Genomic DNA, 20193 nt, shown 5'->3' on the forward strand with positions numbered 1-20193 from the left:
TTTTTTTGTCCTTCAGCCCTACTGTCCAGGGCTAGTGTAATTTCAATGGACATTTGACACTGAATTAGAGGGTGTGGGTGGTTACACATATGAACATGGGTTGTTAGCTTACACTAGAAGTTTACATGATTATATTTTATTGGTTGTATTTTTTGATATTGTTGGTTGAAAACATCCTTGAAGGAAAAAGCAGGGTGCTAGTAATCGTACATAAAGAAGTCCCTGGGTGGCACAGCTGTTGGGCACTCAACTACTAGCCAAAAAAAGGTGGTAATTCAAACCTACCCAGAGGTGCCTCAGACGACAGGACTCTCGACTTGCCTTAAACCCCTACTCTGCACGTATGGGGTCATTGGACTAATTTGATGGCAACTAACAGCAGCTGGTAACACATACAAAGGAAATGATTGCCGAGACCATTAATGAAGTTGGAGTCAAAGGAGAAATTGGTGACTACATGGCAATACACTGACAAGCATGTTCATATAGTCCACATTATTTACCTTAACTTAGTAGGTATAATAGAGTAGTTGGCTTTTCAGTTCAGAAATCTTTCAAATGCAAGTCCTGTGGCAGCCGTAATCTAGATTTAGCACTTAAACTATCTAAATATAGAGGCTGCTTCACTAACTAGGTCTGCCCTGAATATATCTTCTTTAGGGGAAGAGTTTAGCTTCTGATTGTCAATACTTCTTTTCTTTACTCCATCAAAAATAGTTTGTTAAAGAGATGCATCTGGGAAGCATTCACATAATGAGTTGCGGGAAGAAGACAGCAAGCCAATTCTCATTCTCAGTATCGTAATCCCTGCATCTCTGCATGGGAAAGTATGTAAGGTAGTTACTATTTAGTCTTTTCCTTAATCCATTTAAAAAATATTTCTACAGAAATCATAGAACTATCTTTTTAGAAGCTACTTCATAAAAGCATGTAGCTAGCTTTTTGCTTTAAAATATTATATTTCTCTTATTCCTAATTTATCTTTATGAACTTTCATGTTCAAGGTTCTATCCAAATGAACATGAATACAGTGGATTACATATAGTTCGACCCTCAACTGGGAAAATTGTGAATGAACTTTTTAAAGAGGCAAAGGAGCACGGAGCAGTCCCTCTGAAGGAAGCCACACGAGCTTTAGGTGATGAAAAATCTAAGGTAAGTGCTAAATTTTATAGATTGTATGTGACTCCTCTACAGATGTGCAAACATTGTTTTCCTAAATACATATATTTCTGTTTTAAATATCTGCCTAATTTTCTCTGATCATAATCCTTATTCTACTAATGGTTGAAGAATGACAGTTTCTTAACATAGTTTACTTGTCTTACTTAATTTTGAAAGTAACTGTAGATTCTTAAGGAGCTGCAAAATAGGATGAAAAGTACTATACACCTTTTTCCTGGTCAATATCAAAACCAGAAATTTGACATTAGTACAATATGTTTATAGTTCTTTGCCACTTGATCACATGTAGATTTCTGTAATAACTGCCTCAATCAAGAGATTGTTCCATCATGCCACAGACTGTCCTCGGGGTCCCTTTCTGTAGTCATACCTATTGTTCTCTCCTCGATCATCCTTCATTTCTGGCTAACACATAACTTTTCCATCTCTATGCCTTTGTGATTTTTCAGAATGTTATGTAAAGAGGTATGTGACCTTTCCGGAGTTAATTTTTCCCCTTATCATTATAATGCCCTTGAAATCTATTCAGATCCTTTTGTATCTCATTAGTTTGTTCCTTTTCATTATCAAGTAGAATTCCATGGTGTGGAATGCAGGTGCTACAATTTAACCAGTAACCCGTTGAGAGATATGTGGGTTGTTTCCATGTTTGGCTATTACAAATAAATTTGCTATGAGCAATTATGTATTGGTTTTTGTGTGGAAGTAAGTTTTTATTTGTCTGGGATTAATGTCTAGGACTGGGACTGCTGCGTTTTAAAGTATGTCTGATTTCTAAGAAAACTAATTTTTTTTTCCTGGAATGGGTATATGACTTTACAACCCCACTTAGTTTTGCCACATTTTGCCAGCTTTTAGCTGTGGTCACGATTCTAATTTTAGCTTTTCTGATAGGACTCAAAAACAAAGAAAAGCCCCAACCCAACTGCCATGGAGTTCATTGCAACTCATCATGATGCCCAGAACAGAATAGAACTGGCCCTGCTTTTCTCCAAGGCTATGCTGTTTTACAGAGGTAGAAAACCTCCTCTGTGTCTTGCAGAGAAGCTGCTGGTTTCAAACTGCCAATTGCATTTATCAACTGACCATGTAACCCGCTACACCACCAAATTTCTACTACTTCTCCCATACTTGGAACATATTATCAGGAGAGATCAGTCCCTGCAGAAGGATATCATACTTCATTAAGAGAGGAAGACCCTTAATGAGATGGATTGATTTAGTGTGACTGTGGTGGCAAACACAATTGTAAGAATAGTCCAGGACTGGGCAATGTTTCAATGTACAACATTGGTTCTTAAGAACCAACTTGACTGTCCTCAACAACAACATTCTGATAGGTGTCTAGTATATTGTGTTTTAAATTTACATTTCCTTAATGGTTCATGAAAAGAGCTTGGTGGTAAGCATTAGATTGCTAACTGTAATGTTGACATTTCAAGCCCACTAACTTTTTCTCAGAAGAAAGATGAGGCTGACTGTCCTTGTAAAGATTTATAACCTTAAAACCCCTCTATCGAGTTGCCATGAGTTAGAATCAACCCAATAGCAGTGGTTTTAATGGTTCATGATTTTAAACATGTTTTCCTCTTCTTATTTGCCATTATCCATAATATCCTTGTCAGTGAAATAATTCTTCATGACTCTTGCCCATTTTCTTATTTGAGAGTTTATTTTGTTCCTGCTGATTTTGAGAATTTTCATTATGTTTTAATTAATATTGAACCTTTTTCAGATAGATGGTTTGCAAATATTTACTCGCAGCTTGTTTCCCCTTCATTTTAATGGTCCTTCATGAAATAAAGGCTTTAATTTTGACAAAGTCTCAATTTGCAATTTTGTAAATGAATGTGATTTTGGAGTCTTGTCTCGGGGGAATTTAGTGTTAGGTCCGCCTGTGGTAGCTTTCCTCCTGTGTTACCTGTTACCTATTGTGTTTAGTGTTTTCCTACCTGTCTTTCTTATTAGTGTGTTGTGCATGTGTGTGTTTGTGTGCATCATCCTTGACTTCTTTCCATCCTTAAGCCAATACTATCTTGGGGGTCTGTTTTCTCATTTTTGCCCTCTGGGTGAGGTTGTTCTATGTGGTGGTCTCTTATTTATGCTTGGTGAGTGTTCTTCTTCTTACCATACTGAGTTGGCAAGGGTATTTCTTCTAATGCATTCTTTGAGTTTTCCCTTATCTGGGAAGATTTTTGCTTCTCCATCTATCTTTGTCGATAATTTGGCTGGGTAGAGTATTCTTGGTGCATTGTTTTCCTTCAATATTTGGAATATGTTACTCCACCCTCTCCTCTTCATCATAGTTTCTGCTGATAGGTATGAGCATATTCTTTTTTTTTTTTTTTAACAATTTATTGGGGCTGATACAATTCTTTTCACAGTTCATACATATACATACATCAATTGTATAAAGCACATCTGTACAGTCTTTGCCCTAATCATTTTTTTCTCTTTTCTTCTTTTACATTTTATTAGGGACTCAAACAACTCTTACCAAAATCCATACATATACATACATCAATTGTATAAAGCACATCCATACATTCCCTGCCCCAATCATTCTCAAGGGATTTGCTCTCCACTTAAGCCCCTTGCATCAGGTCCTCTTTTTTTTTTTTCCCTCCCTCCCCTTTCCCCCCTCCCTCATATGCCCTTGGTAATTTATACCTCGTTATTTTGTCATATCTTGCCCTACCCGGGGTCTCCCTTCCCCCCTTCTCTGCTGTCCCTCTCCCAGGGAAGAGGTCACATGTGGATCCTTGTAATCAGTTCCCCCTTTCCAACCCACTCACCCTCCACTCTCCCAGCATCGTCCCTCACACCCTTGGTCCTGAAGGTATCATCCACCCTGGATTCCCTGTACCTCCAACCCTCATATGTACCAGTGTACAGCCTCTGTCCTATCCAGCCCTGCAAGGTAGAATTCGGATCATGGTAGTTGGGGGGAGGAAGCATCCAGGATCTGGGGGAAAGCTGTGTTCTTCATCGATACTACCTCACACCCTAATTAACCCATCTCCTCTCCTAAGCCCCTCTATGAGGGGATCTCCATTGGCCGACACTTGGGCCTTGGGTCTCCACTCTGCACTTCCCCCTTCATTTAATATAATATATATATACACATACACATATACATATACACATATATACACATACATACACACACTTATATCTTTTTTTTTTTTTTGCATGATGCCTTATATCTGGTCCCTTGGGCACCTCGTGATCGCACTGGCCGGTGTGCTTCTTCCATGTGGGCTTATTTGCTTCTGAGCTAGATGGCCGCTTGTTCACCTTCAAGCCTTTAAGACCCCAGACACTATCTCTTTTGATAGCCGGGCACCATCAGCTTTCTTCACCACATTTGCTTGTGCACCCATTTGTCTTCAGCGATCCTATCATGGAGGTGTGCAGTCAATGATATGATTTTTTGTTCTTTGATGCCTGGTAACTGATCCCTTTGGGACCACTCGATCACACAGGCTGGTGTGTTCTTCCATGTGGACTTTGTTGCTTCTGAGCTAGATGGCCGCTTGTTTATCTTCAAGCCTTTAAGACCCCAGTCACTATCTCTTTTGATAGCCGGGCACCATCAGCTTTCTTCACCACATTTACTTGTTCACCCATTTTGGCTCCAGCTGTTGTGTCGGGAGAGTGAGCATCATAGAGTTCCAATTTAATAAAAGAAGGTATTCATGCATAGAGGGAGTGTTTGAGTAGAGGCCCAAGGTCCTTCCGCCACCTTAATACTTGACCTATAAATATAGACACAAAGATCTATTTCCCCAACCTCCTATATATATTTGCATGTACATGTCTTTGTCTAGACCTCCATGAATGCCCTTTGACTCCTAGCTCTTTCCTCCATCTCCCTTGACCTTCCTCCTGCCCTACTACCATGCTTCATCGCCACCTGGGCTAGAGTATACCTCTTCTCTAAGCAACCTTACCCTTGATCATTTCCCACCAGGCCTGCCACTCCCCCTTCTCTACCCTTTGGGGTCCCATGTTTTTCCCTTGTCCCTGGGTTTGTTAACACCACTTCCTTACCCCCCCTACCCCCCACCCCAAGTCCCCCCAGAACTGTCGGTCCCGTTGTTTTTCATCCAGATAGTTCATCCAGCCTGTCCTATTCAGACAGACCTATGAGCATATTCTTATTTGGGAACCTTTATATGTGATTGTTTGTTTTTTCCTAACTGCTCTCATGATTTTCTCCTTTTCCTCAAAGTTGCATAGTTTAACTATTATGTGCCTTGGTGACTTCTTCTTGGGGTTTAGTCTAGCTGGTGTTCTTTCAGTCTCCTGAATGGTTGCCTGGTTTTCATTCATTAAGCTGGGGAAGCTTTCCTCCAAGAATTATTTTACTATTGTTGCAGATGACTTTTTTTTTGTATCTTCCTCTGGTAAGCCAATAATTCTATTGTTGTCCCTCTTCATAGCATTAGACATAGCTCTTAGGTTTTCTTCACCTTCTCTGATGATCTTATTAGATTTTTATTCGTGGTTTTTAAAGTCTGCTTGGCTGGTGCAGTTCTCTGCTTCCTCTAGTTGATTCTTGAGGCCCGTGTGTCTGCTACTGGTTTTTGTTATCTCCTCCATAAGCTCTTGTATTTCCCTTTGGTATATGGACTTTACCTCCTTTATCATTTCATCCTTTTTTTGTATTGTTTCCCTCATATCATATATGACTCAAGGCAGCATTCTGAAAATTTCTTTCTGTGTCAGCTCAGTGTCTGTTTCTTCTATAAATGGCGTTATGTTAAGGACATTTTCTGGCATTGCCTTTTGTTTCTCATGTTTTTTAGTTGAGGTCGTTGGGGCTGATGGCTGTTTGCATTGCGTTGTTTTAGAGGAGCCAGGTGCCATTTTCCAGGGAGTTGAAGAGCACTGGCTCTCTCTGGGAGACTTGTAAGAATGCTTCTTTGAACTGCCTAGAGCATATTTCACTATGGAGTTAACCTACCACTTTATCCTCCTGTGACTTTCCTCTCAGGGGAGTGCCCCAGAAGGCTGGTGGGTTGCCTGCTTTGGTGTTGTGGTGGTTGGGCAGAGGTTCCTCCAGCTGCTTGGAACGTTGACAAGTGTTGGTTGAGCTGCTTTAGACCTTATGAGGCATGAAAGTAAGCGGGAGGACGTTTCCTTAGTCACCTGGGAGAGCAGAGGACATATAGGAGCTCCCCCAGCCACACAAACAGGAATTCCCTGGTAAAAAGTTGGGCGGAGTATGCTGCATATTGTTTGGTAGGTTTGAGGTGTGCCTTTTGGAAAAGCCTCTCTGATGGTTTTGACAGAGCTCAACTGTTGTTGATGAAATAGAAAGTTTCATTTCATGACATAACCCACTTGAACTTACCCTTTCATTCAAGCCCAAAGTAATTTTGTTCTTGCAAGTTTTTCAATTCCAGAAAGAATGACATTTATGTAATTTGGTTCATTGAAAAAAATTAATGTGCTGTAAAAGTTCAGGCACAGTATGCATAGGTAATAAAAGGTAGAGATTTTTTTTTTAACCTCGTAAACTATACTATTTGGATAGCAGAATGGCTTGTAATTGGTATAACAAAATAAAAACTAATTATAATTCACATACTACATTAGAATGGAAGCAGTTTATAAAATAACTTTAGAGCTTTGCTTTCTGTGTAATTTAAAACCATTCACAACTTTTCTCCACCCTGTGAAACTCTTCATTTTCTGAAGCATGATTTAAGTATTATAATTTTTATGACTTATCAATATATTAATTGTAGCCTTTTAAAATCTGTATACTTATTGAAGTATAAAATTTTATGTTTTTCAGTGTGTTGGTTAGTCAAAAACTTTTGCTGTAAAATATATTTATCTCAATATGTTAAAATATGTATCAATAATTCGTATGTTTTAATAAATAACATTTATTAAACAGAGCTATCTAATTGCAAAGCTATTATTTCTCAATATATCCTCCATCTAGGCCTATACGTTTCTGAAGGCAGTGTTTCCATATCACTAATCCTTCCCTAAATAATTCTGCACTCTTTGATTTACAACATGTCAAAATGGCAATTTTGACATGCTTAAGGAACTCAAAGCTTTTTCCGTTAAGTGTTCTTTGGGTTTTAGGAACATGGGACATTCACAAGGGAAGATCAGTCTTGCAGGGAACACAGGGTAAGATTTTCCAACAAAAGTCTCATAGGACAAGCCTTGCTACCCTTGAAGAATAAGCAGGTGCATTGTTGTGATAGGGAAAAGAGTTATTTAATGCATCTTTCTTAGATGTTTTCTCAACAATGCAGTTTTTAACTTTCTTAAAATTTCTTCATAATAACCCCCATGATGGTCCTGTGTCCTTTGAAAAATCTGTCAAGTTAACCCTTTTCAGTACCAAAAAAGCAGTTGCCATAACCTTCTAAACTGAATTCTGCTTTGGATTTGAATGACTTGCAGATCCTCAGGGAAAGCACCACTTGTATTGGACTCTTTTTTTAAGACATCATAACGAGACTGAAACAAGTGTAGTACTGAGAGAAATTGTTCACAGCCGTTCACTAATCACAAAGGCCAGGTAACCTTATTTAAGTGTATGCACAAACGTGGACGCTAGTAGCAGTACTTTTGACTGAGCTCCATACAAAGACATGTCTTAGGTTAAGACTAACAAATTGTTTCAGCTTCTGTGTCACCAATATTCTTATGGGAAGAAACTCAGGTGTTTTCTTTTGGAATGTTCTTTGTTATTAAAAACAAACTATTCTAATATAACCTTTTACTATTAAGTAGGATCTGTTGATCTAAGTATAACTGATCTTATTTTAATATATTATCTCTTAAATTTTAATATTTTGCCTAATCCTTAGTGAATTTTTAGCTCACTTAATATGTATTTTAGTCATTTGCAGGTGGAGGATACAGATTGGGTAATTCCTTTTGTAAGCGGTCTGAATATATCTATGGAGAACATCAGCTGCAAGATGTAGGTACACTTATCCAAATGAACAAATGCAGATATTTGCTGATGCTAATTACTATTTGTTTAATAACTGAAAGTTGATAAATCATTTTTAATAGTTTTATTGCCATGTAATTCATATATCATATAATTTAATAGTTTGAATCATATTACGAAGAGTTGTATAATCATCATCACTATCAAATCACTATCAATTTCAGATCATTTTCTTTTTTTTCTTTCCTTACTCTCCCCCCTCAGCTTCAGAACATTTTCTTACTGTTCATATTCATTGTTGTTAGCGCCCCATTTTCCCCCAACAGCCCCTTGCCATGTTCTAAGTAATTATTAGTCCAGTTACTATATAGATTTACCTATCCCAGATTCCATATACAAACAAAAACAAGAAACAAGCAAAGAAGCAAAAACCAACAACAATGCCAAAACAAGACAGAGGGAAAACTCAATTGAAAAGAAAGAAAATATTAAAAACTGAAACAACATTTAAATGGTTCTAAAGGAGAAATCAAATGATGGATTTGGGACTTACTCTTAATTGTAACCATAATCTAAGAATAATTCGTTTTTGAGACATGACCCTACAAGATACTCACCCTCAAGAAAAGGTCACTGAATATTTGGGTGCTAACTGTGGTGAAGAAATCAGATGGTACCCAATTATCAGAAATATGACATCTGGGCTCTTAAAGGCTGTCTTAAAATAAGCAGCCATCTCAGTAAATTGTCAACTAAGGCCATATGGAAGAAGCACGCCAGCCTGTATGATCCAAGGATTGTAAATCATGTGCAAAGCCCAAGGAGGGAATGGCATCAGAGCTTAGAATCTGAACACTCTCTAGAAGGAAATGGATGGCCATGGAAACTCAAAATCTATCCAGGGTTCCCAGGTGGATTAAGCCCCTGTGGATTCCCTCTGATGGTAGTCCAATGAATGGCCTTGCTATCAGAAAGAACATTGTAACACTGATTGTGGCAGATGTAGTTAGGTTAAAATGTAACACCTTATCATTAGATAATAGAACCTTTATGTTACTGTTTCTTGAAACATGAATAAAAAGGACCAATGTCTAGTTTCTCAATCCCAAATTTTGGATTTTGTATCTCAGCAGTGCCTGGCACTTAGAGGCATAGTACTTGTCTTTTGAAAAAATGTCTGATTCACTGTGACAAAATGAATTTACCTGTCTGTTACAATATTTATACAATATTGGTATATTCCTGTCATGGAGCTGTAAACAAAGCAACATCTAACATAGTTCTTTGTTTCTACTACTGTTTAAAATTTCACAGTTATAATTTCCTTTCAAATATTACACTTTAACTTGGGAGGAGGGAAGGTCACTAAAAGTTATGCCTTGATCCTCAGCATAAACATTTAAGCTCTGCTGTAGAGAAACAAGAGGACGGGCCCAAAATAAGGAGATAGGTGGGAGCCATGGATGTTATCTGCTGATTGCTTCGATTATTTCAGGAAATAATTATGCTTGAAGGCCAGGGTCAAGCTACAATACTTTTGGCATTTACAATCATTGTCAATCTATTAAGCTAAATACAAATCTGCTAAATAAACACACACAGTTTCACATGTCTTTAACTCAGACTAATAAGTAACTCGGTTTAATATGTTGTGAAATACCTCATATAAACTTCAGAATTGTTTGGTGAAAATAGATTGTTATATTTCTGTTTTCTGTTTGGTTTGTTTTTTCTTAAACTCAAAAGGTTCAGATTTTGCTTAAACTGTGGAGCAATGGCTTCAGTTTGGATGATGGAGAATTGAGACCTTACAGTGACCCAACAAATGCGCAATTTCTGGAGTCTGTTAAGAGAGGGTAGGTTGTATTATTTATGTTATATTTACTGCTTTAAATGTAACTGTTTTTAACGGGCTGCTTTTAGTGTACCCTGGTTTTTAAGAGTTGGACACTAGAAGAGTGCATTATGTGTTGTTGAAGGGAAAAGCTAGTCTTAAGTATAAGGGATATCTGTAGATCATGGACTCAACTTTGGAGGGTGGGTAGTGGTCACAGGCTCCTTTTAAAATCTGATGAAGCTATGAATCCAGTTCCACGAAGAAACAGCTTAGTGTATTAAATCAGTGCATGGATTACCCTGGGGTTGGCCAGCCATTAAGCCACTCTCCTGCTTACTATTGACAGGGTGAGTCATTGCATGAATGCCTGAAATTCAGCATCTTGTATTAACAGTCTGCTAAAATGGCATTACTTCCGGCAGAAGATATTAAAAGGTTAGTTGGAAGATGTTATTTGTGGAAGTAAATCACATGTTTGACCCATTTTATGGGCATTAGACTCACCAATCCTTGCCACTTATATTCATTCACTTAATCACAACATTTTTATGAAATTTTAATGCCTATATTTTTATAAAGGTAAAATAAATCATATGGTAAGATTGAAATAAATTCCATAATAATAAATTCAGTAATGGAGCCTGGTGGCATATTCTTATCCTTGTCTCTTTTGTTTTATCTTTGTGTATAGCTTGTATAAATAATAATCAAAATTAAAATTAACAAACATGTATCAGACAATTCTGTGGGTACTGTGTTGTTATTGTTAGGTGCCATCGAGTCAATTTCAGCTCATATCAACCTTCTGTACAGCAGAAAGAAACACTGCCCAGTCCTGCACCATCCTCAGAACTGTCCCTAAGCTGAGCCCACTGGTGCAGCCATGGTGTCAATCTGTCTAGTTGGGGGCCTTCGTCTTTTTGACTGTCCCGCCAATTTACCAAACATGATGTGCTTTCCTAGGGACTGGTCTCTCTTGATGTGTCCCAAGATTGTAAGATTCAGTGGTGAAGCTCACTGGCTTGAAATAGTCAAGGAAATCTAAAGCAAAGTATTTTAGAAAACAACCATACCTTTTCACATAGACTGTGCCCACATACACAGCATGCACACACATATAACTTGTATAGTATACAAAGAAAGTGAACATACTATTTGAAAAACAACAAAAGAGTAGCATATATGTGTGTCATTTACATTAAATAGGGTAATTAGCATGGATTTTTAGTTCTGCAAAGATAAATCAGGATACTGAAAAATGGAAATCATTGAAGCTGTCGTAAGAAGCAGCTTGTGGTAGAAAATATAAGGATATAATAGTTTATGAAGTACTGTGGACTTGGAAACCAGCACAGTTGCTCTTCATCTATTAAGTGGAGATCAGCATGACTGTTGAAATTGATGCAAACTTCAAGATCTTGGAAAAAGAAAACATACTTTTAATAAGTGTACTATAACCTAGATCAAAACTAATTTATTTTCAAATTAAAGCAATCTGTAGACTTTGTAAGCTAATGTTAAAACAATGGTATACTAAATGAGTATATTTTATTTTTAATTCAGCCCACCTTAACCTCAGATGCAAATTATGATCAAGAAGGGTTTTGCAGAAGAATCCTTTAAAAAATGAATGTCAGATAGTGACTCTTAACTGTATAAGACCCACTGTCCCTTTTATAACAGATATTTCTGTAAATACTATATTTACTATCCTCAGAAAGGATATCATAGTTAATGTAAAATATCACATCAAATTTTCAAAATTATATACATAGGACGATAATATTATCTATACTTGAGAAATAAAAGAACAATAATTTGTCATGATTTATATTTTTTAAAACTCAGCCAGATCTGACCACACAAAACATAATAAAGGAGTCACATAGTTTGTACATTTCTGCAGTCTAAGTATTGTCTTCTCTTTAATTTATATGGTAGTTTCGTTTCTGCAAGATTCAAAGTACTCATATTGACATTATAAAAAAAAGTTTTTGCTTTTATGTAGAACTAGGGTTTTCAGTTCAGACTCTCTGACATTGTGGTGACAAGAATATATTGTGTACAGCAAGTCCCCATTTTATACAATATTTTACTCGCCAGACCCTGACAGTGAGACAGCAGTACTCATGAACAGCATGACAATGAAAATGCTTCTACACATCTCTATAGGTCCTGCAGAGAGTCGGGAAACAAATATCTTCATTAACTACAACATCCGCAAGAATTTTCTAGTGTTAATTTAGGTATAGATTACTCTTTAGTAGTTTAACTTTAAACATCTCTAAGACAACTGAAAATCTATTAATATTTGAGAACTACTAAGGAATAATGGGAGTAGAAAAGCATATATGTAGATGAATAGACGTGAATATTTTATAAGCTAACTTGAGCATAAATTCCTATAATTCAATGTAGTGAGTGACGTAGTATTTCAAGCAAGCTAACAGCTTCATTAAAATAATCTCAACAACGTAATAATTTTTTTTAATTAATGCTTTTCCCCTTCCTTTTTAAAAGAGAAATTCCCCTGGAGCTTCAGCGACTGGCTCATGGCAGCCAAGTAAGTTTGGATATGGAGGATCACCAGGATCAAGAATACATAAAACCAAGATTGAGGTTCAAGGCTTTTAGTGGAGAAGGTCAAAAACTTGGAAGGTAAAGTCATAAAATGAAGAAAATTACTAGTCTTTATTAAACATGAATTTTCCTTGGGATTAAAGAAATTTGGGCTCATCTATAAAGTAAAAACAAATATGAACTATGAAGACTTTGGTGATGGAATTAGATACATAAATCTAGTAATATTAGGAGCAAACTTTGCCTGAAAATGACCATATATCTGGCACTTACTGGGCACTTTTCCAAGGTCAGTCAAAAAGTATTGCTGCAGACCGCAGGCACCTTGATGAGGAAGGCGCTCTGGTGGCACGTGGTGCATGTTGCTTCACTCACCTCAGCGTCAGCAGTCCACGCGAGACGAGGCTTTCTACTTTCATAAAGTGACGGTTTTGGAAATCCGCAGGGGCAATTCTAACCTGTCCATTTTGGTGACTATGAGTTGGAATAAACTCGATGAAAGTGAGCTTGATTTTTGAGTTTATTGAACAAAAATATTAAAATAAGAAGCTATTGTTCTTTTGACATAGCCTCCATTTTGGTCTATACTATTCTGAAACTGATATGTCCGTCTCTCTACCCCTTCCCCAAAGAATTCTGCACTCTTCAATTAACACCACAACAAAATGGTACTTTTGACGTCCTCAAGGGACTCAAATTCTTTTAAGCGTTCTTTGAGTTTAGGGAGCAAAAATGTCTGCAGGAGCAAGATCAAGGCGGTCAGGTGAATGACGTAAGGTTTTGCAGTGAAATTCCCATGGGACGGGACCTTGCAGGAGCATTGTCACAATGGAAGAAGATTTCTTGTTGCAACTTTCTTTGCCATTTTGTCACCAATGCGATTTTCAATCTTAAAATTTTTTTCATAATAAACCTCCATGTAAATATCCTGCACCACTTTAGGAAATCTATGAATTAAATGTTATCCCTTTGGAATCCCAAAACAGTTCCCATAACCTGAGCTGACTTTTCTGTCTTGAATTTAACTGGCTCAGCAGATCCCCTTGAAAACTAGTGTGTGTACTGGACCCTTCTTGGAAGGCACCCTAACAAGACAGACAGTGTGTTACTGAGAGAATCGCTTGGCAGCCATGCGCTTTTCACAGAGACATGTTTAAAGCAGAATCAATCCATGCATGTCTGCACTGAAACCAGAGGAGCAATACTTTCTGACTTACTGTTGCTCGTGGGTCAGATCACGAGTTTTCACGATGTAGATACTTGTTACCACTCCATTTTGCAAATACAGTAATTTACCGGACATCATTGAGCTAGTAAGTGGCTGGGATGTAGAATTCAAACCCAACCATCAGGCTCTATTGTTTGTGTTTTTAACTACCTGATGACATCTTGCTTGGTGAAGTGGAGGGGCAGCAAAAAGAGGAACAACCTTCATGAGATAGATTGACACAGTGGCCTCCACAGTGAGCCTCATTCGCAACAACAGAGGGTGGCACAGGACCAGGCCGTGTTCTGTTCTGCTGTCTGTACATCATGTCTCTGTGAGTCAGAGTGCACTCCACAGTGCCTTAAGAACAGCAGCCCATATTGCTCCTTTCTTACTGCGTGGTTTTTGACGAGAAAAGTCTAGAGGGGTATTTAGACAAAGGACAACTCTCAGCATGCATACCTGTCATAACGCATTACTAGTAATTAGTATTAGTATTTCTTTCTAGTAAAGACAGTCAGAATGCTTAAGTTGATTTTTAATATTTATTTTAGCAGTAAAGCCCTTTCTTCAGGTGATGTATGAAAACATAAAATAGCTGAACTCCTTTGAGATACTTCCAAAGAACCCTTGGGACTTTGCCGAGGACAGTTTAAAAGCCAGTTTGTTTAATGTGGCTTGCAATGATGGCCATGGTTCATTCTTTTGGTAATTCTTCATTTGTCTTATAAAAGACGAGTGACAATTACCTTTCATCTGCCTACATATTAGTGTAGAAGTCCATATGGAGATATGCTCTTGGTGATGTGCCCCGTGTAAGTTTGTGCATCCTTGGCTCCTTTTGGTGTGATTTCAAGTTCTTCTTAATTGCCTGGGCAGACTGGTTCTCTCGTTTCTTACTTAAGTAAAAATCAAGATAAGAATGATTCTTTTTTATTATTGTTTTATCAGGGGCTCATACAACTCATCACAATCCATACATACATTAATTGTGTAAAGCACATTTGTACATTCATTGCCCTCATCATTCTCAAAATATATCCTCTCCACCTAAGCTCCTGACATCAGCTCCTCCTTCCCCGCTCCCCCCTCCCAGTATCACCACTCTCACCACTGGTCTTGAAGGGATCATCCACCCTGGATTCCCTGTGTTTCCAGTTCCCATCTGTACCAGTGTACATCCTCTGGTATAGCCAGATTTGTAAGGTAGAATTAGGATCATGATAGTCGTGGAAGAGGAAGCATTTAGGAACTATAGGAAAATTGTATGTTTCATCATTGCTACATCGCACCCTGACTGGCTCATCTCCTCCCCGAGGCCCTTCTGTAAAGGGATATCCAATGGCCTACAAATGGGCTTTGGGTCCCCAGTCTGCACTCCCCACCTCATTCACTGTATGATTTTTTGTTCTGATGGTGCCACATACCTGATCCCTTTGACACCTCATGATCACATAGGCTGGTGTGCTTCTTCCATGTATAAAGGAGAAGTTTATACTTCCTGCTTTACTTCTCCATTAACTCTTGATAGCAGCCACCCTTGATTACCAGAGGTAGGAGAGAAATGGACAGGTATGTTCCTAACTAGAGGATAGAGAGTGAGGAAAACAATCCTAAGATCACTAAGTATGAATTTCATTATATGTCCAGCACCATGTATAACATTTTAGTTCTCTCTACTACTCATGAGTCGTTTCTTTTTTACTATGCAGAAATTTCTCAAATCAGATGTTCTTAAGCCAGCTTAACTAAATTCAAATTAATTTAATAGTTTAATACTAATGATATTTGCAAAAATAACTGCTATTTAAAATGGGTGCTTTACTGTAGCATACCTTCATGAAATAATATCCCACCCATCCCCACATTTTTTATTTGTTTGTCTGTTTGAGATTAACTTATTTGTCACTAAAGACTCCAAGTGCTCAAACCACTATTTTAGGTTTGAGGGATAAGGAATCTATAGGAACTTTTTGTGGGTTGTGTGTGTTTTGGTGTGTTATATATATAATGATATATTATATATTATAATATAATATATATTGCCCAAGAAATGAAATCAGCAATAACATCCTGTTGAATCCTTTTCTTTTTTTGCACCCTCATCCCTCCTCCCTCACTATTCTAACCCCTGGCCCTGGCCCCCCAATTTTGTAAATGATAGATTTGAGATTCAAAGAAGTGACTTACTCGTTGGAGTTTACCAATTGGTAAAGCTGGAGTTAGACACCAAGTCTTTCGCTGTTGTTGCCATTTTTTTCAGTTTAACTCAAAGTTACTCAGATTTCTGGCTAGAGGAACTATTTTACAAAACAGTTCCAAGAAATTCCAAGAGTATAGATAAGATTGTTACTTCCGCTATCAGCTTGTCATTATTTGTGTTCTGGTTCTTCAATTCTTCTTTCTTAGCCTTACACCAGAAATAATCAGTACACCTTCCTCGCCGGAAGAGGAGGATAAGTCGATATTAAATGCAGTGGTTCTCACTGATAATTCCATGCCAACCACAAAAATCCAAGTCAGATTAGCAGACGGGAGTCGTTTGATACAAAGATTTAATAATACCCACAGGTAAGCTACTTTACCAGCTAAGTATATATCCGGCTTTTATTTAAATGGTTACATATCTAACTTGAAACTGTGGCTTGATTAAAGAAAAACATAGATTCTATGTATTACTTTTGAACTTTTTGAAAAAAGAAAAACTTAAAAAGATAGTGTTGTATGAATTAAGTAGTTGATATTTAAACAACTCTTATAAACCAAATACTAATATAAATTCAGGTATGCAAGAACAAAGCACATCTGCAAGAGCTGCAGTTTAGCACTATTGTTAAAACCATATACATCTGTGAATATGGTACCTTTGGTATTTAGTCAGGAAGATTTGCAACGGTTATGGATTTCTTTTTTTCTTTTCTTTTTTAAGTTCTGTGTTTAGTAAAATTTTATTTAAACTTTCATTGTTTAAAAGTCATAATTCTGATGGGAATTAATATCAGTATAGCAAATCCTCCATAATATAATTCTGATATAAGTAAATTCCATTAGGCTGTTATCCGGTAAGTGGGGTGGAGGGTTATGCGTTGGGCTACTAACCTCAAGGTAAGCAGTTCCAACCCACCAGACCCTCTGCAGGAGAAGGGGAAGCTTTCTGCTCCCCTCGAAATGCATAGCCCCTGAAATCCACAGGCATAGTTTTACTCCGTCAAAGAGTTCCTGTACATCAGAATGGACACAATGGGCAGTGCGTTTGCTCTGCGCTGCTTATCAAGTATTCTAAATAAATGGTTTTTGATGTACTCTTGACATTTATTTATTCATTGATATTTTTGTGCTAAGACAATAGTTTTATTTATTTGTTTATTGAAATACCCTTAATGGATTCATATTTGATTTTTTAACCCTTAGAAAAGTTTGTGGATCCCATTATCTTTTAATAAAAATAGCTATAATAATATTTAACCCCCCTCATATATATGAAAGACATTTTAAAAAATATTCTCAAAACTTAGCTATCCCTAGTTGTAGACTCACCATGCCCTCAGTCAACTAAATTACCGTGGTTGTACTGGCTCATGTCCTGGTAACACAGCTTACCATTTTAAAGGTAGGACCTCTACTTGCAATATAATAACATTGTTTACACTTACACATAATTTGCTTGAAATTTTTCTCTGTTTTATAGTAAAAGTAAATATAAGCCAGATAAAACTTTCCTCTTGTTTTAACTTAAAGCTGCAATAAGTCTATCCATTGAAATTACTATATATTAAAGAAAGTGATTTTTTTTAAAAAGAGGATTGTGTCATTCATATTACTATCTAATTTTATTAAAAGCATAAATGACAGCAGGATTTAAATAAAATTATTTTTCTTTTCCAGGATCCTGGATGTCCGAGACTTTATCATACAGTCCCGACCTGAATTTGCAACTCTCGATTTTATTCTTGTGACATCTTTTCCAAACAAAGAGCTAACAGATGAAAGCCTGACCCTCCAAGAAGCAAATGTTCTTAACACTGTGATTCTCCAGCAACTAAAATAATTTTGTTTCTGTCCATGCAGCAGAATGTAAGGAAGAATATTGTGCCATATTAGTAAGAAACACACGTCCAGCATAAAAAGAACCAAATTAATTTATTTACTTTTTCAGGTAAATTTTAGTTTTGTCCATATTTGTCTTCCAGCTTTAGTGTAGATGAGTTCAGAGTAGGTTTAGGTCTTCAAATAAGTAAGGTTGAGTTTTCTGTTTTGGGATTTCCATATGTCAATAACTTTAAAATATCCATATAAACTAATTTGCTACATTTTCACTCAATGTAACAATATTTGTAGAGAAACAAAAATTCCCTTTTGATAAGTACATTTGATAAAATTTGCACTAAAGTTTCTTGATGCCACATTAACTAATGACTACTAAAAAGTCTTTTGATCAAATATTCTAATTTTTTGTGTGTTTGTGTATTATATTATAAGGTACCGATATACTCGAGTATAGCCGACCGGGATATCAGCCGAGGCACCTAATTCTACCACAAAATCTCCATTAAAAATATGCTGAAAAACTCGGTTTATACACAAGTATATATGGTATCTGTATTTTTATTTTTAAATAGTTTGACCATACAATATTTTTCTTATTAAGATTTTATGTATCTTTTTGTACTTATTGAAGTAGTTGTATTGTTAACATCAACATGTAGTTTGACCTTGTATTTTAAATGAGGGTAAGTCTAAAAAATGTTACTGAATAACTTGGAAACTTTAACAAAAAATGCACTTGTAAAGCTACTGCTTCCAAACACAGTCTTCATCTAAGTCTATGCTTCTGAAGTAGGTATTTCCATCTTTTTAACTCTTCCTGAAGAATTCTATCTTCAATTAATGCCACATCAAAAGAGCAGTTTTGACATCCTTGAAGAACTCAAATTATGTTCCTTTTAAATGTTCTTCGAATTTTGGAAACCAAATCATGTAGAGGCAAGCTCAGGGCTGTGAGGAAACTGGGGCCAGGTTTCCCAACAAAGTTCTCATAGGATAGTACTTGAGACCTTGAAAGAAGGAGCAGGTTATTACCATGATAGGAAACATACCTGACACAACTTTCTTGGCCTTTTTGTAATCATTTAAATTCCAAAAAATGTACTTATAATAACCTCACATGATCACACTATAACTTTCAAGAAAATCCATCAGAATTACTCCATTAGAAATATAATGATCATAACCTTCTGCCCTAACCTCCATTCTTTCAATTTAACTAACCCAGTAGATCTCCTTAGAGCCACTGATTTGGGAATTTTTCTCTTTTTTTGGCAGGGGTGGGGGGAGGGAGGCCAGGCACTATAAAAAGACTAAGACAAGTGTATTATAGGGAAAAGTTGTCTTAGCCATCTACTGATCATAGAGATGTAGAGATATGTTTAATCATATTTTGTTTGGAGTAAACCAGGACATGTGTGGGCTGGAACCTTGTAGCGTTACATTTCATTTACCCTTACAGAATTATTGTCATCATAAGCTAGAAAATATATATATATGAATTTCAAAATAATAATCTATAACTTATCAAGGGTTTGTGAGGGATGGCGGGCGGAGGAGGGTGGGGGAAGAAATGGGGAGCTGATATCAGGGGCTCAAGTGGGAAGAGAATGCTTTGAAAATGATGATGGCAGCATATGTACAAATGTGCTTGATATACTGGATGAATGTGTGGATTGTGATAAGAGATATGAGTCCCCAATAAAAATATTTAATAAAAATATATATGAATGTCATCAATTCTTTTTCTTTTTGAACCATTTTATTGGGGGCTCATAGAACTCTTATCACAATCCATACATACATCCATTGTGTCAAGCACATTTGTACATTTGTATCACCACTGGACCTGAGGGGTTCATCTTTCCTGGATTTTCTGTGTTTCCAGTTCCTATATGTACCAGTGTACATCCTCTGGTCTAGCCGGATTTGTAAGGTACAATTGAGATTATGATGGTGGTGAGGGGGAGAAAGCATTTAAGAACTAGAGGAAAATTATATGTTTCATCATTGCTATACTGCACCCTGACTGGCTCTTCTCCTCCCCACGACCCTTCTGTAAGGGGATGTCCAGTTGGGCCTTGGGTCTCCACTCCACACTCTCCCTCATTCACAATGATAGGATTTTTGTTCTTTGAGGCCTGATACCTGATCCCATCGACATCTCGCAATCACACAGGCTGGTGTGCTTCTTCCATGTGGGCTTTGTTGCTTCTCAACTACACGGCCGCTTGTTTATCTTCAAGCCTTTAAGACTCGAGACGCTATCTCTTTTGATAGCTGGGCACCATCAGCTTTCTTCACCACATTTGCTTATGTACCTGCTTTGTCTTCAGCAATCGTGTCAGGAAGGTGAGCATCATGGAATGCCAGTTTAATAGAACAAAGCATTCTTGCATTGAGGCA

The 20193-nt window shown here is 37.1% G+C and overlaps 1 protein-coding gene across 1 annotated transcript in view; it reads left to right on the forward strand.

Annotated features, from left to right (window-relative positions):
- The window catches only part of UBXN2B (UBX domain protein 2B), a 35993-nt gene extending 16649 nt beyond the window's left edge, over nt 1–19344 (forward strand). The window contains exons 3-8 of the mRNA XM_075549697.1: nt 1005–1155; nt 8063–8146; nt 9866–9975; nt 12477–12614; nt 16153–16314; nt 17629–19344. Coding sequence (XP_075405812.1) covers nt 1005–1155; nt 8063–8146; nt 9866–9975; nt 12477–12614; nt 16153–16314; nt 17629–17791 — 808 coding nt within the window. The 3' untranslated portion in view covers nt 17792–19344. The remainder of the gene's footprint in view (nt 1–1004; nt 1156–8062; nt 8147–9865; nt 9976–12476; nt 12615–16152; nt 16315–17628) is intronic.
- Nucleotides 19345–20193: the final 849 nt, after the last annotated feature.

The sequence above is a fragment of the Tenrec ecaudatus genome, chromosome 5, assembly GCF_050624435.1.
Source record: "Tenrec ecaudatus isolate mTenEca1 chromosome 5, mTenEca1.hap1, whole genome shotgun sequence".
Lineage (NCBI taxonomy): Eukaryota > Metazoa > Chordata > Mammalia > Afrosoricida > Tenrecidae > Tenrec > Tenrec ecaudatus.